This window comes from Zootermopsis nevadensis, unplaced genomic scaffold (assembly GCF_977971745.1).
Source record: "Zootermopsis nevadensis isolate Lab colony 2312 unplaced genomic scaffold, Znev_1.0 Znev_ptg000025l, whole genome shotgun sequence".
Taxonomy (NCBI): domain Eukaryota; kingdom Metazoa; phylum Arthropoda; class Insecta; order Blattodea; family Termopsidae; genus Zootermopsis; species Zootermopsis nevadensis.
Genome location: NW_028259157.1, coordinates 12,693,534 through 12,721,430, shown reverse-complemented (window position 1 = coordinate 12,721,430; position 27,897 = coordinate 12,693,534). Strand labels below are relative to the sequence as shown.

The 27,897-nt window shown below is 40.9% G+C and overlaps 1 protein-coding gene across 5 annotated transcripts in view; it reads right to left on the bottom strand.

Annotated features, from left to right (window-relative positions):
- LOC110831763 (ligand of Numb protein X 2) overlaps positions 1 to 27,897 on the bottom strand; it is a 156,707-nt gene that overhangs the window by 106,444 nt on the left and 22,366 nt on the right. For 3 of the 5 annotated variants that reach the window (XM_087355960.1, XM_087355962.1, XM_087355961.1), the window contains one exon: positions 6,570 to 6,929. In XM_087355960.1, coding sequence (XP_087212086.1) covers positions 6,570 to 6,895 — 326 coding nt within the window. In that variant the 5' untranslated portion in view covers positions 6,896 to 6,929. Of the gene's footprint in view, positions 1 to 6,569; positions 6,930 to 27,558; positions 27,839 to 27,897 lie in introns of those variants that run through there. The other 2 variants (XM_087355958.1, XM_087355959.1) reach the window with 2 other exon arrangements.

The following is a 27,897-nucleotide window of genomic DNA, read 5'->3' as shown; positions in this document are numbered from 1 at the left end:
CATACACAATGTGTAATCTGTTTCTTCGGCGTGGATTAGCATACTTGCGACACACGTGGCGCTTTGTTTACCTTGAAGAGCAGGGAATACAATCACCAGAATTATTTCCTGAAGCGCACTTCACGTTTGAAGTGCCAGGCACTACCCCCGGATCTCCAGTGTCGCAGTATTTTCATTGACAAAAGCATAAGACTACCTGCCACGTGTAGCATATGAATAACAATTAGGTGCTGATTGCATGACTCGAAAAACTATTTCTTTTGTTGCACCTCTAAACTTAAAATGCGACAACGTATCTGTATACTTTGGGAATATTTACGTGAACTAATGCAGACTCACACACACCCTTATCCAAGGACACTGTACAGTAAATCAGTGGTATTCAACCTTTTTTGTTCGCGTACCCCCCAGATATAATTTCTCTTCAACTTTGTACCCCCAAAGTTGTTGGTGTATAATTCAAGTTATACATAATATATAATCTACATCTAAAATAAATTAGATAAATTACATTACTGATTATTCAGTGTTTATCATAAAATAATATATATTTTTTTTAAATTTCACGTACCCCCTAAGATGTCTTCGCGTACCCCCAGATATAATTTCTCTTCAACTTTGTACCCCCAAAGTTGTTGGTGTATAATTCGAGTTATACATAGTATATAATCTACATCTAAAATAAATTAAATAAATTACATTACTGATTATTCAGTGTTTATCATAAAACAATATTTTTTTAAAATTTCATGTACCCCATAAGATGTCTTCGCGTACCCCCGGGGGTACGTGTACCCCAGGTTGAATACCACTACAGTAAATGGTTATCTACATGCTTAACCAAGATTTATATTTGATTTGAAGTTATCACGGCACGGAAGACATCAATGTCGGTCTTATAGGCAGTAACGCTGTATAAACATGTACGCAGATACCAAGACCTAAATTTGAGCCCTGAAGATGGGTGTAGTATGCCACTACGAAACTTCGGTATATACCTGCTAGTACAAAGCATCAATATGCACAGAAAATATACGTGGACACGATTCACATTCCCTTCAATTCCAACATTAAAGTGGCTGAATTACTCTTGTGTTCTTCACGAGGCCGTCAGACGACGCCTTATGGGCAAACCGCGCTCAACTTCTGAACCCTCTGTTGGAAGTCCTTCTATGAGAAGCTTTTACTAACTTTATGGAGTTTACAGGAGTCCCCTTGATATCAGATATCGAGAACTTTCACTTGCAGCCCTGGATATTACAAATATATCAAGTCTCACAATACGACAGCAACTTCCGATAATATTTTCACAAAAGAGGAATAATTTAGTCAAAACGCTAAGCTACCAGCAGTCAGAAACAAAGAACCATATGTGGATGTTGATGTGGCAGTTTTGTAGTAGAACTGAATTAATGCTCAAAAGTCTCGCGTTTATAAAGAAAGATTTTAAAAAGGAGTGACGGACAGAGAGACAAAACCTTACAAATCATTACACAGAGATTACTTTCGATACGTATTATAATTATCTTCTTCAATTCGAAACTAAATTGAAAAATAATAGCCGAAGTATTTTACATAACGCTGTAAAACTAGTGTAAATAGGTTGGAATCATCGGCCAGATCATGGAGGAAGCAAGTACTTCCGAAACGTCGGTAAAGCTCTGTCAGACTACGCGGTGCTACAACCCAGAAGACAGCCATCTTCATAGTCTAATTAAAATTAATTATTTGGTTTTTCGGTCAAATCACAATGTATTTAAAATAAGATAATTAAAATAATTAAAATATCATTCTGTGTTCCATATCGAACAATCGATTTACAATTGGAACATTTACAACATGTTTCGGTTTTATTAAACCATCATCAGGTGTAAAATTATATTAATAAATTTAAAACTCAATTACAATTTTTTACAATTTTTTTTTTCGTAGTGTGGTTTTTTGGAGGTGTTCGTGTCCAGATATTTTCATATAATGGATCAACTTTATTGTTTGAAGTGATGCTTTTGATGTTTACATTCGATAATTCGATTATTCGATATGGAACAAAGAATGATATTTTAATTATTTTCATTATCTTATTTTAAATACATTGTGATTTGACGGAAAAACCAAATAATTAATTTTAATTTAATAAGTCACAATATGACGCAACTACACTATCTTATTCATAGTCTAAATAAAGCATTATATTTTCGTAACAGTCTCCTTTTGTATCTTGGAAATTTGTTTTAATTTTACAATACACTAAAATGCGTTTCTATAATATGAATGAATACAGAAAACACGGCACCAAGAAAAATTCTCACTTAATTGGTGCCTATTTTAAACCGGATTTAACGGTATATATTTTAAGGGTTCCGTTCTAACATGGCAAACACTCATCGTGGCCGAATTTATTATGTGCATTCTGTTCGAACGCTCCTGTGCGGATTCCAGACGAGAATTATTTTCAGACAGACAATGGAATTTCAAACTTTTATGTAAACAACAAACCAGACATTCCGAACAATTTAAACAACATTTCGAAAACGTGCATCTAAGTACGGCACAGTACATACATAATTTAACACAGCTTTTGTCAGGGACATGCATCTTTCTAATTGTATTTATTTATGGATTATTTTAAGATGCTGCCGGTAACTCAAAGTATGAAAGGAAGGGGTAGTGGCCAATTTCATGTACTATCCGGGCATTTGCCTCTAGCGGCTGATACATATAACAAAACACCACAGGACAGATGTGCCCAGCTGGGACCTTCCCCCCACTCCACCTCAAACTGGAAGCAGTAGTACCAACTACTGAACCGCGAATTATAGACAGCCTATAAGAAGCTTTAGCCTTTAAATCCTACTTGTAACCACGTGTACCACGTGGTCCAACAATCTCTAACGCTCACTCAGTGCATATACAGATTTCGTACGGTACTCAAAATATACCCTATCCAACAGGTACCGGGGTCCTTTCCCGGTGGTAAAGCCGGCCGGGGCGTTCTGCTGACCACTCACCCCCATCTAGTGCATGTAGCGGGATGGCTTTACGTTACCTTTACTCGAAATATTCAGCGGCTATTTTCGTAAACAGAATTAAGGACTTGATCGTTGTCAAGGAGAAACGCTTTCTTCACGGTAACGGTCCGGATGTTTATATGTTATTTAGGTCATCTTATACTTCAAAGAGTTAAGTATAACGTTGCATGCACAGCATATTAAAATAATGACGAACGATGCACAAACAAAAATAAAACATTTACAAAAGAGTCCCTGAGGTTGGTTTAACAACTAACGCATGAAATTTGTACTACAGAGTTATATCTTATTTATAGGTCTATATATCCATTGTGTGCTACATTCAGTGGCGATCAGTCGCTGCATATTAAACAGAGATCCTTTCACTGAAAAGTTACAACATACGTATTACTATCGAAGAATGGTCTGTGTCAGTAATCATCGTAACATTTTTATCGAAACAATTAATTACACGACGATAAACCTTAGTGACCGAAACGGTGGTCTAGCGGTTAGAACGCTGGCCTTGTAATCCTGGGGTCTCGGGTTCGATTCCGGTAACTTGTGTTGGGCAAGGCCGTGGTCTAGGCAACACGGAGTTTTCCTCCGGGGGCTTCCCCGGTTTCTCCGTGGCATCCCAACAATTACTCCATTCACACACAGAAGAAGGCAATGGCAAACCACTTCTGGATCATCTGCCAAGAACGTATATGAACAGGTCCCAGTCCGAGAAAAGGATGGAAGGATCCTGTTCATATGGACCTGTCGTCAGACAGAACACTACAAAAAAAAAAAAAAAAATCCGTGGTAACTATAAACACCACCTGCTTTCACGTTTATAACTTTGTCTGTTGCTTAGACAGTTTATGGGTTTCGCTTTTAAAGATCATAAAACTTCTTACATTCCTAACGAACTGAGGTTTGTTCCCTTACAAGTGAGAAGACATTCATCATTCTCACCGCTGTGATAACCTCAGATCTCACGCGACACTGCCTGTTTCTTACGCAAACGCATTCATTAGCTGAAGTTATAACAGACCCAATATATCTGTGTAAACTAGAACAGGAGGCGAAAAAGTGTGTTAGTAGAAGCTAAGAATCTCGAGGAACGTTCTCTGTCTGCACGTCAGATTTGCCCGTAAGAGACTGGCGTTCGGTCTCAGTCCTCTCAGCGAGATCGTCTTTGTGCGACTGGCATATGCATCATGCACAAGGCCTTTTTGCGTCTGCATCCGCGGACGGAGCTCCTTGGAGACTCGGCGAGTCGCTAATATTCAACTCTCATAACTCCACCGTACATCGCTTTATGAAAAGATACGTCATCACAATCGGAAATACGCTTTCAAAAAAGTGAATAACGTACTCAAAAGCACGAGCAGATAAGCAGACGGCGAGCTGGGATTACAGCGCTGTATGAATTCGACAATGAAATATTCAAAATGAGACAGCAGTAATGAAATATAAGGTCAATAAGGGCGTTCTATTAAATATTCTGCAGCCAATATCGAAATGGTATGTAAAAACCACTCTAAATGGCTGCAGGGGGTAAGGTCAAGGTCACTAAGCGACAGGCCATCAGATGCAGAGGATAAAGGAATTGATAAATCAATAAAAGAAAGGATATTTAACCCTATCAAACGTATTGGTAACTATACGTACCACCTGCTTTAATAATCAATAATAAAATTGTGAGCGTCAATGATTCTAAGATCAGCGACTATTTCTGTAAATAGCACTAAAGGTTTGATATTTGTAATGATGACGTCTTGCATTGTGATTCGAGGTCAAAATGTTTCAGCAATGGTTTGCTCAAAAATGTGCTCTAACAGTAGGACCTCTCCCACCATCGGTGTGCAACGACGCCTTCGGTCATGCAAGTTGCTTACAGATACGGACGGGCCCCAAAAGTATTTTTCGCTCACGACATAGCGCGAAGAACAGCTAAAAGGTTATTGTTCGCTACTGTAATCTTGAGACTTGCAAGGAATGCAGGAAGTCCGAAGCGTTAAAGACAGACGCTATCTTTCCTCCTTCACCCCACTTCCTCAGCCCGCAAGTCTCAAGATTACAGTCGCGAACAGTAGTTGGCAATCGAATAAATATAAACGCTGTGGACCGCACCATAATCGTATGTGGAAGTTACAAATTTGAAACAAATCACAGAATCATTTAATTACATTAACAGTGTTATAACAAAATAGAAAGTACGAACAGCTAAAATGTTTTATGGCCATCGAAGAGCCAACTTTAACGAACAGAACTGAAAATATGATAACGCGAGGAAGAGACGGATTTACACTTAAAACAAGAGAAATTAGATTTGTCGGCGCAGTTCATTACAATAGGAGAGTGCTGTTTGACTTTTCATTTGTGAACAGCAATTTTGTACCACAGGGCTACACGTGTCATTTCGGTATTCCCGAGTCAGAGGTGACGCGGGAACTGCTGGAATGAACGGCAGGGCGCGGGCAGGAAAGGGTGAGTGCCCCCACACGCGTACGTCGTCCTTACTGTCGACCCGACCCCGTGGCGCACAAGGTCACGACCCTCGCATCTGTCATGTAAACTAGAAAATACACATCGGCGAATTTATGAGACGCGTTGGCACAGAAGATACACACGACGACACAAATAGCGCAGCAAAAATACTGCAGACACGCCTTCACTAGGTCTAGGTCATCTGAGACAACTGATGTTCTCACGGTGGAGAAGACGCCGATGTCTTTTCTGGGTTATGGCGCCTTGTAGACTCGTCGGTGGATGCAGACATTTCGGATAAACATACTGTCTCCATCTTTAGGGTTCTGACAGCATGTAGCCTCATATATCCGTATCGACATTTTGCAGGAACAAACTGTCTCTGCCTTAAAGACTCATATCGACTTCTGTCCGGAAAGTTTAATAACATGTCGTAAAATACGCTTGAAAGCCACGGTGGTCTAGCGGTTAGAACGCTGGCCTCGTAATCCTGGGGTCTCGGGTTCGATTGCCGGCGGTGCCCGAATTTATAACTTGTGTTGGGCAAGGCCGTGGTCTAGGCAACACGGAGTTTTCCTCCGTGGCATCCCAACAATTACTCCATTCACACACAGAAGAAGGCAATGGCAAACCACTTCTGGATCATCTGCCAAGAACGTATATGAACAGGTCCCAGTCCGAGAAAAGGATGGAAGGATCCTGTTCATATGGACCTGTCGTCAGACAGAACACTAAATAATAATAAGATGAGGTGGTCTAGCGGTTAGAACGCTGGCCTTGTAATCCTGGGGTCTCGGGTTCGATTCCCGGCGGTGCCCGAATTTATAACTTGTGTTGGGCAAGGCCGTGGTCTAGGCAACACGGAGTTTTCCTCCGTGGCATCCCAACAATTACTCCATTCACACACAGAAGAAGGCAATGGCAAACCACTTCTGGATCATCTGCCAAGAACGTATATGAACAGGTCCCAGTCCGAGAAAAGGATGGAAGGATCCTGTTCATATGGACCTGTCGTCAGACAGAAATAAAGAAAGAAAAACGCTAAACAAATTACTGTGTTGTTACTTCGCAGTAAGTACTTACTTTCGCAGAACGATGCTGGACGGGGAACACAGCTGCGCCGTCAGAGGTTGCCTGTCGATGGGGCACAGCTGCTGGACGCGGAGGTAGTTGTTGAGACAGGCTCCGCAGAAAGTGTGTCCGCAAGGGATATCCAAAGGTGTCACGAAAGGTTGCAGACAAATCTGACACGTGAGATCCTCATCGACTTCCTCAGCGTAGTCATAAACGTGGGGCTCGTGGGCGGCATGGCCTTGGCCGCAGATTCGACACACAGGAGCGCCGCCTCCGCCGCCCCCGCTGCCGCCCCCAGTCCCACTTCTAGTCCCAGAATGTCGGCCTTTCTCCATTGTGGCATCACCTCACACACCTACCTCATCCCACCTGCAAACGAAAAGCAGGAACATTATTTAACAACCAGTTAGCCTGCATTGGACCTATAAACCGAGAAAGGCAAAGAGTCGTATATCATGATACGAAGGGCGATGAATAAGGTGCAGCCACGACATTCAGGAAGAGCGATCGGGAAAATAATACACTTCTGTGTTGATCTTCTGCGTTGTAGCGCCATATCAACGTTCTGGAGGAACATATAGCGTCCGTCTTCAGGGTTGAAGTCCTGAAGATGGAGGGAGTATGTTCCTCCAAAACTCTGGTACCTAGCTATAAGTTCACACGATATATTTAGCGTCGTGAGAATTTCATACCTCTAAATATTTCAAAATCGATTATGTATCTTAAAGACGTCTCCATACTGAAGATGATGACGAAGTAAGAATATCACGCAGGGGAGTATCAAAAGGTGGATATTCACAGAAATTGATTCGGTGTACAAAACGGTATCAGGAGAAACAATCACTGGAGACTCACAGCAGCTTTTCTACGAAGTGAGCGTATGATTGACGCAGGTTTTACGATGACTTTGTTGTAAACAAACTTAAGTAAATTCTGTAATTATTTTGATTACTGTAGCACAATCACGACTTGTGTAAAAACAAAATGATTTCGCAAACTTTCTTAGCAAATCCACTAATCTCTTCAGAGCGTCCAATTTTTGAGTGAGACAAGAACTTTGTAAAAAAATACTTCACACACCACGGCGCTGATGAAGATCATAGCGGTCCTCGCAACATGACATATGTGTGAGGATTATCCTCTACCAGAGCGTATTTAAAACGAAGATAAGTGAAATTGCGGAAGCACAAAGGACCATTTGGGTTCTACAGCGAACATCGCAGGCACTAAATAATTCAGTAGAAACGAGGGTTTGTGAGGTCTGCTTCTACGTACGAGGGTATACAGCGATGCTTCACTGTCTTTACATATGCCCTCTTTCAGATTATATTATGGCCTGCATCATAACACAGACCCACCTGAGCACAGACACGGAAGTTCATCTGCCGAGTCCCTGCTCCGGAGATGAGAAACAAGGATGGAAGCTTAGTTTGCACTCTGCCGGATAAGATGGGACACTAAGGGTAGGATTCGTGGGGTAACGAATACGCACATGAGGGCAGTTCTCTCATTTATCTAACTTATAGGAATGTCAAATATTTCTAGTCTTTCACGAACGAGAACCATGACAAACAAACTTCGCGGGCCATCAGTTAGTACGCCTACTTCGTATACGGAAGGAGACGGGATATTTACTATGGTTTTCTCGATATGTACCAGTACCTGCAAAGAAAATGTCGGGATAGCAGACTTAAGTATAATTAGGCTGCTTCCGTCACAATTTCCTATTCATTATTCAATAATCAACTATCTTTCGAAACCATGACACCAAATAAAATTAAACAACCATTATTCGGAATCCAGCAAGGGAATCACTCGAGGTCGAGGGTCAATTTCTTGACGAAATTTGGTCAGGAATTAAAAAAAGTTGTGATGAAGGATTGGCTACTTGTATCGAGAGAACAGATCGATTTTTTGAATCCATACAGTGAAGCAGAATATAAGTTTTACTGAATTTTCTAAACATTCGTCCCAGACGTCAAAGCTACTCTGTTGGACCGCATGATTTATCTGCGTGTTTTAACGATGTTGCAGAGGTCGCGTCGCGTCGAGTCGGCTAAAGTGATAAACTTCCAAGGAAATGTTAGCGCCCAACTGGCAAAGCAGTTTCACGTCATGTGAAATGTGCGGTAGTTCCTGTTCTCAGAAAGCTTTTAACCCCAGAGACAAGGACGGCTTGCAACCAGCGCATTCCGTTTTCTGATTCGTATCAACCAGATTTTGTATTTCTAAATGCCTATGTCTTTCACGCAGTAAAATGTTTTTTTCGGCAAATGTAACTCGTTCAGATTCTAACCGCATGCAACAGTGAATTGGCTCCTTCAGGAAGAAAGGAAGGAATCTCACGTGAAAGACACGAAGGCAAAACAAATAGTTAGCTGACACGTTTTAAATTCACCGACACTGCATTAGTACTATCCAATTATATGTAACCTAATCTGCCTTCCGAGCTATTTGAAAGGGTGGAAACGTTTTTCGCGAGATCTGCTCCCACTTGAATAGAGCCGAAAAATCTCATTCTGGCTGTTTTACAATTCCAAGAAGCCTTGAGAAAGGGTTCAAAGCGTTTAATAAATACAAAATACATCTGAAAGAGTGCGGAGGACAAACCTTTTTCTACGAGACGAGCAACATTTCCAAGTTCTGCATATAAAACATCGGGCAAATATGACGAATAGACTGATAACTTGGTTTATTTAATAACACTTTATCAACTGCATCGTTCGTATCTTGCAAAGCGACAGAGAACGAAATGATTATAACTGGTATAAAGGTCCTGTTTGTACTGAGGAAAACCACAAATGAAAGTCAAAAACATTCCAACCCGGGATCTCCGATTGCTTCACATCATGGATGCTGGAAGTGTCTACATCTTGAGACGCACATTGGAAGTTGAGTGCGTAAAAGTATCGAATTTCCCTTTCATAAATGTCTGTTTCGTCACACATCACAAAACTTTTCCGCCTTTCTGGTGGGCTATATATTCCACATTTGTGTGTATTCTCGGTAGAAAGCCCCGAACTGTCGTCCACTTCCGATACGCAGCGAATACGTACATTTTTTTGAAAGCACACTAACATTCGAACACCGAAATCTGTTTGCAAAACACGTCAATTTTCTTTTAACGCGTTTGTACGTGTTTCCGCTTTAGTTGGTGGCTTTCTTCCTTTCACAGCCGAGTAAAAAGTGCAGATGCTTTTTACTTACTTCCACAGCATCCCTTAAAAGGACTGACTGAAGTCAGAAAGACGAGATACGGGGAAGGCTTCGTTCCGGATGTGGAAATGTTACAAGAACACAGAGCCATATCATTTCCGAGCGATGCTCTAGCACAGTCGTCCCAAACCCTTTTGTGCCCACGGGCACATCTGAGAGTTTATGAGATCGTGGCGAGCACCAACCAATTAACAAAGCTAAATTTTCTTTTCTCTGGACAAATAAGACATGGACACCAAATAATACGCAAAACAACACGACGTTTAATGATACAAGAAACCACGCGATCAAAAATACGCACTTTCAAAAAGTACAATTATTATTACTCAAGTGGGAAGTTAGTGTGATGTTTGGCGCTGCATTTCGTCGGCCAGTTTTTTCAAATTTGGGATTGTAGGATGATGATGCTGCTCACAAACAATCGTCAAGATGAAGATTTCCGTCTTCTGGGTTGTTGCGCTGTGCGCCCTGATGACGGAGGCAGTATGACCTCTGAAACGTTGGTTAACATCGACCAGACTACACGGCGCAACAACCCAGAAGACAAAAATCTTCATACTCATCGCCCTGATGACGGAGGCAGTATGACCTCTGAAACGTTGGTTAACATCGACCAGACTACACGGCGCAACAACCCAGAAGACAGAAATCTTCATACTCATCGCCCTGGTGATGGAGGCAGTATGACCTCTGAAACGTTGGTAAACATCTACCAGACTACACAGCGCAACAACCCAGAAGACGGAAATCTTCATACTCACCGCTGTGAGAACCTCAAATCTTACAATCGTCAAGATGTTCATTAGTAAGGAAAGATGTGTTTTGATTTTATAATGTTCATGGTTGAACGGCCTTCATCATTCAGTATAACCTCTTTCCGTAACAACGCGGGCACCCAAAAAATGCCTTGGCAAACATTACGTGTGTAGGTGGATAATCACGGGATACGAATAACAATGAGAGAGGAATATTAGAAGAATCAGTCACTGTCGGTTTTGAAGATCCTATGTAGTAAAATTATTAAGAACAGTTAGAAACAGTTCGTGGCAAAGCTGTTCTTCTCGGTTGCGACGCCGTGTGGACTCATAGGCTGACAACCAACAGTTCGTAAAATTCAGGGCCACACAGCGTCACAGCCCAGTCCCCCTCATCGTTGCGAGAACAATTTTTGTTTATTCTGCAAAGGCTTGGGGCCAAGCATTAGGACAGCCTATTTCTCTGTTACTGTTTCAAATTAATACTTGAGGCACGACGGAAATCGTGGTGCGTTCCACACTTCACTGGCTATTGGATTTCACGGAAAATACGCAACAAATAATCCGTATAGTCCACGCATACGCTAACGGATTTATAAGAGAACTTACAATAGTATTAAATAGGGCTCATGGAATCAATAAAATAATGTCTGTATTTTTTTATTAATTTTAATCTGTAGGCGTTTATCACGACACATACATCTAAGACGCAGACACTGAAATAACACACAAAATCCAGAGCACGTTTTGAAAGTGAAGCCGCGTGAGTGTCAGGTTGTAATAATTGTACCAGACACAATAAATGACAGCGAAGAAAACCACGATACGATTTCCGAAAATAAGCATTTGAGAAGCGTCAACAAATATTGGCTCAGTACACCAGACATACATTTCCTCCACACGACAAGCCATCATAAATTACTGACTTCAGACAAGTGACCTGAACAGTGACGAGATGAACCACGACTATCAGCAGCCGTCGTTATGAATGCAAAGCAACGTCAGTTTCCTCAGAAGTCACTACCAAACCAACATAAGCCCTGCCGCAACGTTACGCGCATTGCGACACCGTCAAATTTAATTTTTGAAACGACGCCATTAAACAAACAATGTACTTCCTGAAACTTGGCAGCAATGATCCCATTATTTATCACGACGTAACACGCGTAATCGGATTAATAATTTATGATTCATACACCGGTCCCCCTTTGTTACAAAGCGTGTTTCCCACAAACCCACAATTAAATATCGGCTACTTTGTCCAAATGAGTATATTTTTGGATGTGACCTGCTTTATTATATCGCAATAAATCACAATATATCATAATGCCTTCGTCACTAACGACTGCTGTAATAATGGCTCCAATATTTTAATATGCAACATTTATGTCAATTAATGTTCGTTAAATCAAAATAAAAGAGAATGGCTGTGCAACTAGCGACCTCGTCATTGTTCCTCCGTACTGTTAGCATCAGCAACCTACGGTGGTCTAGCGATTAGAACGCTGGCCTTGTAATCCTGGGGTCTCGGGTTCGATTCCCGGCGGTGCCCGAATTTATAACTTGTGTTGGGCAAGGCCGTGGTCTAGGCAACACGGAGTTTTCCTCCGTGGCATCCCAACAATTACTCCATTCACACACAGAAGAAGGCAATGGCAAACCACTTCTGGATCATCTGCCAAGAACGTATATGAACAGGTCCCAGTCCGAGAAAAGGATGGAAGGATCCTGTTCATATGGACAGTTCATCGAGAGAGTGTCAGCTGTTGTGTTGTATATGTTAAGGCACTGACTGCCTGTTGAAATGTGGTAATCTGGTAGAAACTGACTGAAATTTCAGAGGACCCCGCTGCCAACATGAGGAAACAGCAAACACCTATGGAACTTCGGTAATTTCTACCAGATCACGCAGCACATCTGTTACGACAGTCATCTTCATATCCCTCGCTTTGAGAACCTGAAATCTAACGTAAGGTATTTTGCATGCGTTCGCGTAAAGGCATTATTATACGAGACGTTTTTGCGAAACTGTATCTCAATGCTGGTTAGCTGAAGGCGTGTTCGTATTATACGTTCAGACTGCTATAGACAAAGGAAGGCGAAATGACTCTTTATATGATAAGGTGGCACTTTATTTCGATTTCTTTGGGAGTGAGAAGAAGAGACAGTAGTACTTTAATGACACCACGTATCCCGATAAATTACACAGTTGTTCGTGGAAGAACGATATCAAAATCTCATACACATCGCTCAGAAAGGGGTTTCAAAAAGGATTTTCCTCGGGGTTACTTGTTCCTAATGCTGGAAATCAACGATCAACGATTCTTTATCGCAACGTGACATATCGGATATTGGAGTTGATAAAAGACTTGTATAACAAACAACCCTAAGGAGTAATTTCAACCCCAAAGCATACGGGGCCAGGTCATGACACCTGGAAGACAGAGGATAGTGTACAATTTAAAATGCAACCGAACATCAGTCACACACTAGTGTTTAGAAACAGAATCTGGACCGGGTCCACCCACGTGCAATAGAATCTACAAACTTCGCCCGTGACACCTCAGTCAAATTCTCCTTCGTTGCTAGGCCACTGCGCATTCCTGTTGCGCAGAACCAGAGCAGATGTGAACAATGTTGTGTTACACACACCCTGTATAGTCCTTTCATAGTCACATAAATCCCACCTTATACATTACCCTGAGTGTATTTCCTCACGAAGCCGTCTTTTATTGAGCTCTGAAGGGCATTTATGAGGGTGAATACACACAATGCGAAACGGAACCCGGGATTCCTGGGTATGGCTTTTGGGTGTTGATTCAGCACTTAGCTGCGTGCTTTAATGGAAATGTGAGAACCGTATTCAAGCTTCTAAAGACACGTTTAATGCGTTTCTCTCTGACGTGCGAAACAGAAGTGTGTTTTGTTAAAGTGGGAGTCGAGGTTTCTAAGAATTAATCATTAATCGACTACCCAAATTCCACAGTACATAGACCTTTAGTACGAAAATTACTTCACTCTTCCTATCAACTGGCAAAAAAAAAATAATTTAACCCTTTGAAACACGAAAGTTATCAAAAAATAATACTTAAAAATTCAGCCCCATTGCCAAAGACGAAAAATTATTGCACAAGGAAATAATGTCTGTTTATTACGAAAATCATACGAACGCCATAAATACACTCAATGGACAAATTTCAGTTATTATTATTATTATTTAGTGTTCTGTCTGAGGACAGGTCCATATGAACAGGATCCTTCCACCCTTTTCTCGGACTGGGACCTGTTCATATACGTTCTTGGCAGATGATCCAGAAGTGGTTTGCCATTGCCTTCTTCTGTGTGTGAATGGAGTAATTGTTGGGATGCCACGGAGGAAAACTCCGTGTTGCCTAGACCACGGCCTTGCCCAACACAAGTTATAAATTCGGGCACCGCCGGGAATCGAACCCGAGACCCCAGGATTACAAGGCCAGCGTTCTAACCGCTAGACAACCGTGGCTCTGAGGCTTTTACGGCGGTAAAAATTTAGGTTGCGGTCTAGTCTTTCTGGTGTTATAACCAAGAAGATAATTTGTTGAATCATTCCACGAAGATTCATTCTGGCTCAATTCGGCCTTAATTCCAACATTCGGTTGCACACACACACAAAATGAATGAGGTAAGATCTCACGTTCCAACGGCGGCGAGTTTGACGATGACCGTGCAGTCTGGTAGAAACTGACCGACGTTTCAGAGTTGTTTACCGCCTCTATCATCGTCTTGATAACATAGGCAGTAAGCACCTCTGAAACGTCGGCCAGTTTCTACCAGATTGCACGGTACAACATCCCAGAAGACAGTCATCGTCCCAGGAGGGTCAGTTCGCCCTGATGACACAAGCTTACTGAACCCAATGATGTTAATCACATGCTGAAGAAATGCAACAAAGCTATCAAAAGGAGTCTCTCGGTGGAAGTGGTTTTCAAATAACGCCTCAATTTGGAAGAGCTGCCTCAACCTCTCCTTCCCCTTCCTCTGAAATCCTTTGAGCTGCAGATCAAATAAAACTTTACAGGATTCCCCCACACCACTCAAATATCCAATCTTTTTCTGCTGCCAGCAGCTCCTTCCCCACCCATTCCCCTTTGTTTACAGCTTCAGAGTTCTGCCACAAGAGGCGGTAATGGTTTCAGCATTCATGAAGCGTAGGCATTGAAGTGATTAATTTATCGGTTTAAGAGACGAGCACAATATTGACCTCTGGTGCATCTGCTGTCTACACACCAAAACATAATCAAGGAAGAGGAATTTTGAAGGCCTTTTCCTCGTTAATGTTTTAGGGGTAAAATTAGTTTCTCGAACATTTCCGATACCGTCAGTCCGCGCACACACAACACGTGTACCACACACCACTCTACGTTTAATAGATCAGAATTCCTTCAGCCAGACGAGTTTCTGCTGGGAGCAACGACATATTTCATAAAGACCTATTTTACATATGAGAATTTGCATTCTTAATTTTCTCTTTTCTTGTAATCCTGTAGAAATTTACAGACGTTTCAGAAGGTTCTTGCTGCCTCCATCATCAGGGCGATGTTTATAACTCATCTACAAAGAGCTTAATATTTTAATAGTAGGGCAATATATCGTACCAAAACAAAGCTGTGATAAGATTAATTTAAATGTTACAAAATAAAATGATCTTACATACGCCAACACGTCACACCCCCACAGAAACTTCCATTATGATTCAACGCATGCACAGGGCTTATAATTCAAACCGTCCCATGGGTTATACAAGACAGGACAGTGGGATGACAAAGTAATTATTCCCCATAGGAAAAGCTGCACTGTTTACTCACATACACAATCCTCTGTTAAAAGCTGAATGGAAATGCTATCGCTTTGAAACGGGCTTAGATAAATGACGCGGGTAGCAACCGATCTCACACAATAGCATCATTCTAATTGCCAGGAAGTACGAAAGTCTTTGTGATGTAAATTGCGTCGCTGTCTTGTGGGGGCGCGGGTTCGTTGGTTGCCCCTCGTTCTGTTACGACTAAGCACGTGCTCAGTTATGTCAGCAGCTTCTTACTGACAGCCAGCCAGCATATGACGACATCTTAATTTGATCTGTGGTAGACATGCAGTGTCTGATGAAACACTAATGGTGAGTGTGAGGCTTGAGTTTTGCAAAATTTTATGGGTGTTTCTTGGATTCCGGTCAGAGCTCTGTATAGAGCGCTGTGTGACCTGCAGAGTTCATTCAGCGTCAATGAGACGAGAATTGGTAAAAATTGTTTTATGTAGTCTATGTGGTGCTCAGATTTATAACTTGTGTTGGGCAAGGCCGTGGTCTAGGCAACACGGAGTTTTCCTCCGTGGCATCCCAACAATTACTCCATTCACACACAGAAGAAGGCAATGGCAAACCACTTCTGGATCATCTGCCAAGAACGTATATGAACAGGTCCCAATCCGAGAAAAGGATGGAAGGATCCTGTTCATATGGACCTGTCGTCAGACAGAACACTAATTAAAAAAAAGTAGCGATGTGCTATGCACCACCTGCTTTAACAGTCAATAACAGCGCATCATGACAACACAATAGATTTATAAGGTTCGTATAATTCTCCGAATAAACAGCGATTATTTCCTTAAATAGCAACACCGAACAGATCGTTGCTATGGAGACGCAATGAATTTTCTTTGCAGTAGGAAATGCACTCTTTCATTACTGCTGGGAATGTGGGTGTACGAGCGACGCCATCGAGGCATACGGGAACATAATGACGCCAGATGTTCGAAGTTCATGCAGTCAGACGTTGCCCATGTTTCAGGTGCTCGCCTTTACAGGGTCCCGAGGGAGATGGAAAGCTTAAATATCTGGTAAAAATAGTTTGCAGTTGCAGTTTGTTACGACCGAACTTGGGTTGCTTCCTTCCACGTCCGCCATCATGATCTGACGTGCAGTAGGGATGTCATAATTTGTCTGTCACTCCCTGACAGTAACCAACGAGGAACGGTACGAAATCGTGCCGACTGCCCGGTTATTTTCCCTCGCCTTCACTTATCTTCAATCGTCCACGCTTCCAGACGATTCCAGACAACAGTCTAAAAAAAACATGGAGCTCCGGGAAGAGCTCATAAACGCTGCTCTCTTTCTGTAATGATTTTTCTGCCACAAAACTTATTTTCGTAAACTTATATTAACGTACGTACATAGGATTCGATTAATCTGACAGGGGAGAGTCTTGGGCTCGAACGCGAATTAGCACAGGAGTCAGAATCCCTTTATTCCTTGCGACAGTGGACTCAATGTTCCCGGTAAAAAAATACCATGTTTTTGTTATCATGCACTATTCACTGTTATTATTACTACGAAAGCAAAACAGTCAGAAGAATTTCAGTGTGGTGCTCCACGCAAGTGTTTTCTTAACGAAGCTGATGCCAGAGGAATGTGCGTCATTCATTAATCCCTGGCTGTACAACTGCTTGTAACAAATTTCAGTCGCTATTCTAAAAGAAATACGGTCCTGAACGAGCCAAGTCTACGGACCCCTGTAGATTCTAAACACTGCAAAAACTAGGAAGACAAGATTAATAAGAATAAAAAGTTTCATACTCGAGAATCATGAGCAAGAAGTGTTCTTTGGCTAACTATAAAGTTAATGAAAATTATTTGACCTCGTCACTGTGCCGCCATGAATGTCAGATCGTCCATTAACCGTGTAGATCAGCTAGGGGACTAATTCGCTTCCACAAAGCAGTTCCCCGTCATTATTACATCGATAATCATGTTATAACTTGTCCATTAGAGTTTCTAGCCAATAGGGTATCAATGCATAAACAATATGCAATTGTTAGGCGCGACTACACCGAATCAACCCCCTCCCCCCGACACACACACATGCTTCAAACTGACATCAAACTGTGGACCAGCTTATGATACTGGACACGATGTTTCCAAGTCTCACTGATAAAACAATTATTTTAGACCTTATTAAATAATGTTTTCGAGTATAAATTTTTGTTACGTAAAATTTATTACATTTGTCATGGTAAAGATGTTAAGACACTTTTGACATCACAGGAAAATCTTTATATGACAATATGTTTGTGGAATGCTTAAATTATTATGAACGTTTCCACGATGACGTTGTTATATGATTTTCAGCGTCGTGGTTTGTGCAGGATGCACATCTGAAAAGTAGGTGAACTTCTACCAGACTACACGGCGTAACAACCTACAAGACAGCCATCTACTTACCTTTGTTTCCATCAGAACACTGCCTATTCTAATACTACGAAACTTCATATACGTTTAGATGGATTTCAAACACTAGGAAACTGTGTCGTTCTCCGAAATCTTCTTTGGAGATGGACACAGTTTGCGCAAAGAACATCAGTCAATAGCTCCACAGCACAAGTTTCTGCTCGCTGATTACTAATAACATGGTTCGACCCCCCACGAAGCTGCTGTGTATGGAAATAATCCCTGTTTATCCTGAGAATCATACGAATATACTTGCCGGAAACTTTCAGAATTAGGTTACTGATTTTTAAAGAAGATGGCGCATACAGTTGCAACTGAGTTTTAAAGACTTAAGTTAGAAAACAAAATTATCAGAGGCTCCATTCTTCTCCACACGGCCTACTGCTAAACAAAAACAATAATAACTTTTCAAAAGTTATCTCTACTTCGTGTTTCATAAATTTATATATGAGAAAATCGTTGGTTGGATATCAGCATTTAAAATTCGCACTGAAACTTTCACTCGACTTTCGTGTGATACACACGTAGACAGAATGCCGGGCACTTAAAAAAAAAACTGCACGGAGCATGCTTCATGAATAATTAATCCTATCTGGCTGTAAAGTCTCTCTGGAGAACAGACGTAGATATATCCAAATGTTTTCATAGAGGCGCCTCAAAAACACAAAATATATTTAGAGAAATAGATTACCAACACGAACACGAAGTGTCAGAAACTTTCTAACACCGGCACGCAATAAACAATTTGAAATATAGCCAGAACTCACGGTTCATTAAAAGAAACTGCAAACAGATGAATGACTTTTGTCTTATCTAACACCGGCAAAGCCCACTAAAACACAAATCGGAACGTGTAGAAACTTTTCTCTGGAGAAACCGAGAAACTTTACGGCGGAAATCATGCCAGACGATAGTTCGCGTAATTGCTGGCTCCTCTGCACAAATGGAAACATCATGCTGAAATCTCCTTCAGTTTAAGGCAAAGCTGTCCCTGAATCCCTGATGTTCAACTAAGCACCGCCGCTTGCAAACACATGAGTTGGTTCTTAACTTCAGCACCTCATAAAGGTAAGTGGTTAGCTTCACGTTCCGGCCGCTTTATTCCAGAAGAAAGAAAATTTGCATCATTTTAAAATGTTCACTAGAAACACCCAATGGACGCTAAACGTAGGTTTAGTACAGGTGTAACGAAAAGTAATTACTAGAAGCGGAATACAAGAACGAAGTGACTGTGCAATGGCGACGAACAGGATCCAGGGGGCCACAACAGTATGAAGTAAAATAATTTCTAGTCCAATTGTCGAAAATCTTTAACTTTTCTGCGACATTTTGCTAATTCTGGAAAATTTCCGTTCTTTTTTCAAAAAATCTGAAAAAACTATGTAATTTTGAAAGTCGTCGAATATTTTTAGTTTAATTTTTCCAAATTTCAAATTATTTTAAATTTTTAATTTCTTTAGTTTTATGAATTTTTTTTTTGTAATTTTTCAAAATTATTGAGAAATTTTTTTCACCGAACCCAACCTAGCCTATCCTATCATATCCTACCCTAACCTAACCCACGTACCTGCTGATTCTCCAGCAGGTCACTTCTGCGCGGAAAGAAAATGCATCAATTCATTCAAAGGATCCGTTCTTGATCTCCGAATTTAACCAAAATTGGAATGTATCGACACATTTTAGCAAAATTAGTATTTTTCCTGCATGTCTGCCGATTGTCGAGTCATTATATGCAGGCAAGAGACACCATGATTTCGGAGGAAGGTATAACTCATTACTGAAACGTGTCTTTTCTCAGCGCTGAACGACCTTGCAGACTATATCGTGCAACAACCCAGAAGACAATGACCCATATTTTATCTGCAGTTAAAATCACTACCGAATAATTTATGTTTCGCTGATTCCCGACTACCAGTTCGCAAATTGCAGTATACAGTTCTGTGAAGGTGCACCAGTGCGCCACGGCACATTCAAAGACATTTATTTTATCTGCTCAGGAAGATTGATGGAATTAGGAACATCGGACTGGATAGAATGCCATCCGTTGAGACGAACTCTGACAGGTCTGCCGCCATGTCTGGTTGCTTCTGACACATGTTTGTCACAAACCTAGTTTCAGAAGTATCTTGGCAAATCAATCTGACATGAACGTCAAAAGTTGAACCTGGCTCTATGGTCTTATTACAGTTAACGAGAGGAAGGCTTCAATCATTCCTACGCACTTGGAATACAGCCTGCAAACATCTGCAGCAATACGAAACGAAACGAAGCTCATTTAAATAATATTTAAACATTATGACTGTGCCTCAAAGAAAATACGACACTTCTAAATTACAAACTCCAACCGGTCAACGGTGTTTAAAGAAGGGATCGCCACTTATTTTAACAAACATACTAAACCATAAATACACCCTGTGGGCAAAATGCAGAGATACTGAATTTTAAAAGGTAACTGCATCTTAAAATTGGAATATATAAAATATCAAAGAATCGTAAACACATTGTGTTACGAAAAGCAACTACGTACTTCGTGGATGAATTTATGTTTGACATTCGGGCGATGTTTGCTAATGCACAAATGAATCCCCTGTCTATTATCCGATCGACCAGTTGGATATTCGCACAGTTCAACGACTTTCCACGAAATTTGGTAGACTTACTCGAGGAATAAAACTAAAAGTTGTAAAGTACATTTAAATTTCTGTTCTTATTTTCGAATTTCATTACAATCGAATTTATCATTTCACGCAAAGGATTAACATTTATCCACTTAATCACATATCTTCACTAAATGATGACTAAATAAGCAACCCCTGAAATGATACACCACTTAACCTACGAGGTAATTCGGCTCTTCGCGCAAGACCCGAAGCTTCGCCGTCATTACGAAAGCACGTCACTCTAACCTGCCACGAATAAGTCTGATCCACGTTACATCCTAACAGCCAACTTGGTTAAATAACGTTTATCATTCCTTCCATCAACACTTACGACTCTCAAGTGATTTATATCGGCGGCATTTCCATAAATTTTGCGAGGAATGTCTCCCCCCCCCCCCCTTAGGGCACGCCTACTTCAAGTTCCACGCATCTCAACCTCCTTCATTTTGCAAGCTCAACTATGTTAATCACACAAATTCATCCATTTAAATCCGCCTTTCATTTCAAAACGCACACAACGCTTTATATTCGAACAGCTCTTCAAATTACGAGCAAATAATTTCTCCACAGAAAGAACACGAATACTGAGTCACTTCAAAGCATATCCACTCACATGGAAAGGCGGAATTCCGTCCTTCCTCACGAGGCTGTATTGTATTTTAATGACGTTTTATACTAAAACTTCCTACGCTTTCCTGTAAATAGGTACACACGATTGCACATTCTTTAACCCTTTGAAGCCGAAGATCGTCTGAATATTATTTATGAATTCAGTCCGTACCGCGAAGAAAACACTACACCTCACCATTACGAAAATCAGCTGGTTGACCCTTTGAAGCCGAAGCTCGTCTGAATATTATTTACGAATCCAGACCGTACCGCGAAGAAAACACTTCACTTAACCATTAGAAGTCGAATCAGGCGGTACCAAATAAGATTTAACAAAAGAACATCCCGGTCGAAGCCTTAAAAAGAGCCGGAGCGAACAGTGCAATCTGGAACTTCGTGACGCTGTATCCTAATCCAAATCCTAAACATAGAAGCTTTATAAATCCTATACTGAGACGGTAAATTAAGTGACCTTACGACGTTATTGTTCAGACGACAATACACGACAACACAGAAACGTGTGGACACTATCTACGGAGCCTACAGCGATCTGAACCAATAATTTAGTTTTCGAACTAAGTCAGCGAAATGTACAATCACCTTGAAATGATTCCACAGGAACCTAAGAAACACTCGGTTAGAATTATTATTATTATTTTATCGTTAATTGTGGTTATACATATATTAGATATTAATTCAACTCAATAAATTTTCTACACATTTTTCTCCTTATGCCAGTCTAAATGAATTAAATTATTTATTTAAACTATCAGTACAAAGGTACCACTCCTATGTTTTCAGAGCGGTCTATTTCCTTCAGATTCGCCGAGTAGAATTATACACGCATTTAATATCTCTCCATTACGTTCTACATGTCCCGTCCATCTCATCATTCTTGACTTGATCGCAGCACACGCCACGAACGCCTTATTATGCAATTTTCTCCTTAGTTGAATTCAATGTTGATTATATCTTATTTATATCATGGCACGTGTCCAAATCCGTAACAACCATCTTGAAACAGGCCACACAGGCGAGCGAATGACAGCAGTTTGCTTGTTCAATAAACACGAGAATGCAGGGATGTCCATTACCAAGGCATCTGTATCTCACGAATCGTGCTCGTCAACATCTAATTCGACCTAACTTTATATAAACATGTAGCACGACTTGTGAATCCAGACCAAATAACATATTTCCAACTCTCAAATAGCAAATTTACTCTTCAGTATTAAAGCCATAGCTACTTAAACGTCGATGATCGCCGTGAAAATTTGTAGGTATTTACCAATATTTCTGCACGTGTATTTTTTTCAAGAGTACAACGTAAACCATGCCATTTTCAGCAACTGATTTTATAAAACACGCTTAAAGATAAGGGTCCTATTTCAGCACGCCAGCATATCTTGTTCAAACGTGCACTTTATTCTGGAAGATAAATGACCTTGAAGAAGTTTTTCCTGTGTTTCGGTTCACTCGCTTGTCACCGTGCCATTAATATGACGGCAAAGAAAACTTATACAAACAGCTATGTACTAGTCAGTATTCAAACCAGTGACCTTGTAGTATCATCCCTTTAGTGACGATAAGACTTTGAAACGTTTTCTAATAAAATCCTTCGACGTCAATTCTACTAAGAATATGCAGCGTTTTTAGAATGTAGAAACCTGAACGAAAATGCAAATATATCAGATCAAACAGCGTGTATATTAACACACGTACCTTACAGCTGCTATGTGTGGTAACATATGGCACAGGCGTCTGCTTGTTCCTGCCGAGCCACAAAGCGATTCTTCAAATGGGCAAATACTACAACTTACTGGACACACAAAAACAGAATAAAGTAGCATTTTTGTTGAGACGAAATGTTTGAACCGCATTTGTAGAGAAAACATCTATGACGCCGCGTCGCGTGTGGCATTACTAACTTTCGGAGACTTGACGTAGATGGAAGTTATTTTTGTTGCGTCAGACTTCAGCACATACAATTCACGTCTTACTCTGTCCCGACATCCCTACTTCAAAGCGCTAACTCTCCTTGAACATCACCACAAGCCAGACTCGACATCTTATGACGAGATTATGACTGTTGGCATACTATTCATGTACCGAAATAACTTACTGGGCAGTACAAGAAACACCATTATGCCTTCACATTGACGTTAAAATAACAAACAGAGCTTTAAAGTGGTCTTCAAACGCAGGATAAATATATTAACCTACTTAATCTACACGGCACGTAGATCCAAAGAGGAAGGAGGAATATAAAAGCAACTTCAGATCTCACGCAGGTGAATATGGTTCACGTCCTCTAAATTAATAAATTGGTTGCGATAATATTTCTTAAACCGTATCTATTTCATAATCTGCACAATTAGAATTCTTTGATTAATAAGTAGCCTGTCTCCTTACATCTTTAGTGACTCGCTTCACAGACATTATGAAAGTCCTTAGCAAATTCTACGGAAGAGGACGTTCTACTAGTATATTATTTATGGTTTATTGAAATACGTTGTCAGTAGCTCAGACCAGAGACAGTCAAATGATAGAATACTGAATTGGATGTAATAGCCGTGTTCTAATTCAAGATTCGATCCCAGTATTTGCCTGAAGGAACTGAAGAAAATCACGAGTAAAATCAGCCAGGATAGTCAACTCCTAGTCAGAGATTTTAACCCGGGACTAGAAGCAACGATCACTGTTTTAAGTCGAACGGATCCATTTTGAGGACTGGGAAATGCAGTTCTTTGACTGTGGTTTGGTGAAAGCTCGGGTTGACTGAATCACTGGTAATCACCTACCAGACAACGCGACGTGACAACACAAAATACCACAAAACGAAACGTGTGACGTCAGACATAATGATGATTACCCCTAGCTGTTCATCTCTGCTTGTTTTACACGTGCGTGCGTTTCGCAAGAATTCACGAGTGCCAGGGAACCAACCTTACGTTGGCCTTGCCTCTACCTTCAGCGTGCATGCATGTGATAACGCAGCTATGGATCGCTTTGCAGGCTTCTAATCCGGGATGTCCCTTTCGCAAATTCCGAGTCGAGCTAGCTACACCGAGATTTCCCATAATGTCTCTGGGTAAGTTAACACTATCATAAAGGAAATAATGTAAAAAGCAGAATCATTTATATTTAGAACTTCTGACCCCCGCCCCAGTTTAATTTAAAACTTAAAGATGATTAACAATTAATATGAAGAAATTCTTAACTGTTGCGTATTTTCAAAATGTGAAAAACTGGCGAACTGTTTGACAATCTATTTCATTTCCCTGTTTATTCGTTCACGTGTTTATGTATTAATGTTATCATTACCATTATCACCACTACAATTATTTAATAAAAGGGGAAGTATAAGGCACCCTCTGCCCTGACATACCACTTGCAGCCGAGTCAACATAATTTCTTACCACTCTGCAGCAAAAATGTGGCGCTTAAAAGAATTGAAATAAGAAATCTGTTTTGCACGTATGCCTTTCTAGCATTAATAATAATAAGCGCCTGTCAGACAGAACAAAGCAATCCACGAGTTTATTTGTTTAACTATTTTCGTGCCTGGCATCTAGATTCCTGTTTATAGATATCTGACATGCGTCTCATCTTCGAAGCACTATTTCCGACATTATAGTGTCCAATGCCAACTCATTCATGACAAGGCGTCCCAATTCCTCTTTGTCTTGCAAAAAAACCACATAAACGCCATCTTAATTGCCAGATTCTCCTAAGAAAGATGTTTTTATGTGATTCGACATTTCCATCGATCGATGAAAGTAACTACCTCCCGAGAGTCCTCCTTCTGCAAACGAACAAATGTCCTATGTTTCATGTAACCTGAAGAAGCTTCAATACACTGGCATTTCAACAGGGCGGCCTGGGAGTCGATAAGCAAGGGTTAACGTGGCTCCAGATGCCAAAAGGTCGAGGATCTCTCTCTCCGCAATAAAGGAAGCAAACCCAAGGCTCATCCCGACAAAATCGGAGGACCTTCCCTTTGTTTCATGCAAATTTAACAAATTCTCAACATTATAAGTAATATTAAATAGACGGGATTTCAGATTCTTAAGGCGGCAAGTATCAACATTATTGTCTTGTGGGATGTCTCGTAGAAATTTGCCGACGTTTCAGAGGTGCTAAGTGCCTCCATCACCAGGGCAATTTCCCTGAAATCTCACTATCTTGAGGCGATTCTACGATTACGTTCGCAGATTCGTACAATTTTGTTCTGCGCTCACCGCCCTGATAAAGCAATCAGTAAGCATCTCTGAAACATCGGTAAGTTTCTACCAGACTACACGGTGCAACATCTCAGAAGATCATCTTCATGGTCTATAGCAATTTCATTAAAATCAGTCAAAATCACAGGTAGTCCAAGACGAGAATTTTTTTTTTTTGTTCAAGCATTCGATGTGTAACGTTTCTGAGACAGATTCCATAGGCGATTTTACTGTTTAAATCAACTTCGTACTGACCGTACAGTATAAACTCATGAATATTCATTGTGAGTGGGTTATATCTCTACAGAAGTTATCCCTTTGAATGGTGAAAGAAATCCTATAGACGAATAAGTCATAATTATTATCTATGTCTTCCGCTACATAGCAGAGTCGCATAAGAGGCCAAAAACTGTGCAGAAGGCTCTCTGACTCATCCATCAACCGTCACACGTTAAAAAATAACCGCTGGGGCCCGGGTTTAGACGGGAACACAATGCATACTTACCACGTGACCTATTTCCTGAGTGCCGAGTGTAAGTCAAATTTAGCCCATGACTTAAACACTCTAAAACAAACCACCCATAACGCTCAGAACCAGAAAAAAATATTGTATGTTATTAAAGTTTTTTTGGGGGGTTATTTAACGACACTATATGGTAGGATAACGAAAGAGAACGTGTGGCCTAATTTAAGGTATCAACCTGGCATTTGCCCAGAGTAATCGAGAAAGACACGAAAACAAGTCAGGACAGCCGGTCTCCGGGTAAAGATTTGAACCCAGGTACCGTCGAATATACGAATCAGGACAGAAGTGCCTGTCCCTTCTGAAAGTCCTCCCGAACAGGAGGTATCAAAGGTGAGTCAACCAACACAAATAAAAGCCTTCATCTTAAGCCCAAATACTCAACATCGTTAACAAGAAAGTTCGTAATATTTAGCCTGTTGAATCCAATCTGCATAACCATAACTTACTTATCTCAGATCAACTACAAAAAAAAAAGTGTCAACTCCGTATCGGATATTTCACGATGACGCATTCGGCAATATTTTCTAACATGACTTGACGTTCTCATGGCGCAGTAGTGAAGAGATTACGTGTGGAGTTGTAAGAATATACCCTTAACATCGGGGCAGTAAGTCCCAGAGAAACGCTGGTATCAACCTCCAAGTTCACACGGCGTTACTACCCACAATACGAACAAGGAAAGTATTCTGTAACAGTCCAAACCATTCTAAAATCCTTATATTAAGTTATTAATTAACTTGTTAACAACCGCTTCTAATTCGATAATCTCAAAAAGTAATTAAAGTACATACTTCTATGTAAGACTTGAGGTTCTCACAGCGGTGAGTATGAAGATATCCGTCTTCTGGGTTATTGCGCTGTGTAGTCTGGTCGATGTTAACCAACGTTTCAGAGGTCATACTGCCTCCGTCATCAGGGCGATCGCCCTGATGACGGAGGCAGTATGACCTCTGAAACGTTGGTTAACATCGACCAGACTACACAGCGCAACAACCCAGAAGACAGAAATCTTCATACTCATCGCCCTGATGACGGAGGCAGTATGACCTCTGAAACGTTGGTAAACATCGACCAGACTACACAGCGCAATAACCCAGAAGACGGATATCTTCTTTACATACTTCTACTTACAATTTTAAAAGCTAACTAACTTGAAATAATTCCTCTTTCAAAAATTGAAACATTCTATAACCCACGTACTTGACAGTACAGTTGTCTATGATTTTGTGAGACAAGAAAAAATAATCGACTCATCGATAAGAAGCTGCAGAAGATCGATTAACAGCAAGCACTAAAGAATCTTCAATGGGCATTATTAGGGGATGCCGACTAACTTCAAATCCTGGCAGACGAAAACAAACAATGCCGATACAGATGCAGTCTGAAATGCCACAACCCAGAAACCAGAAGATTCTACAACTGAATTCTTTATCAAAGCCAGTGACAATAAGTTATTGCACAAACTACAAACCTCAGATAAGAGATACATGCGGTGAGTATGAAGATATCCGTCTTCTGGGTTATTGCGCTGTGTAGACTAGTAGTTAGATATTAACATTTCGGAGAATCTTACTCCCTGAAGATGGAGACAGTTTATCCGAAACGCTGGTATCTACCCATGAGTCTATGCGGCGTCAACGCCCAGAAGAACTAAATAGCATAAAAACACTAATTTCATCGGTTTTAACGTATTCTGAATCCACTACGAAACATCACAATGACATATTCTATCTCTGATTACAAAGACTTACCGTCCATGATGTGCATACGCACGTTTTATAATAGTCCAGCATACAGTATCCACAAGGCAAAGAGAAGAACTATGAGGATTACGTATGTGGTAATAATGTTACCAGTTTCTCCACTGGCAGCCATGGCTGGATGCAGGTAAGGCAAAGACGAGGACGGGAGGGTGGTAAATCGGGAATAATTCTACACTTCAAAACAGATCCCTTCTTCCGGCCGAGATTCTCACAGACTAGGTGGACCTCAGAGTCGTCAACGACACCAACTAACCAACTACCGCCCTCTCTCTCTCCACATCCCACCGCGACGATCTAAAAACGCCTCATTTCTCCTGTGAGAAGTAG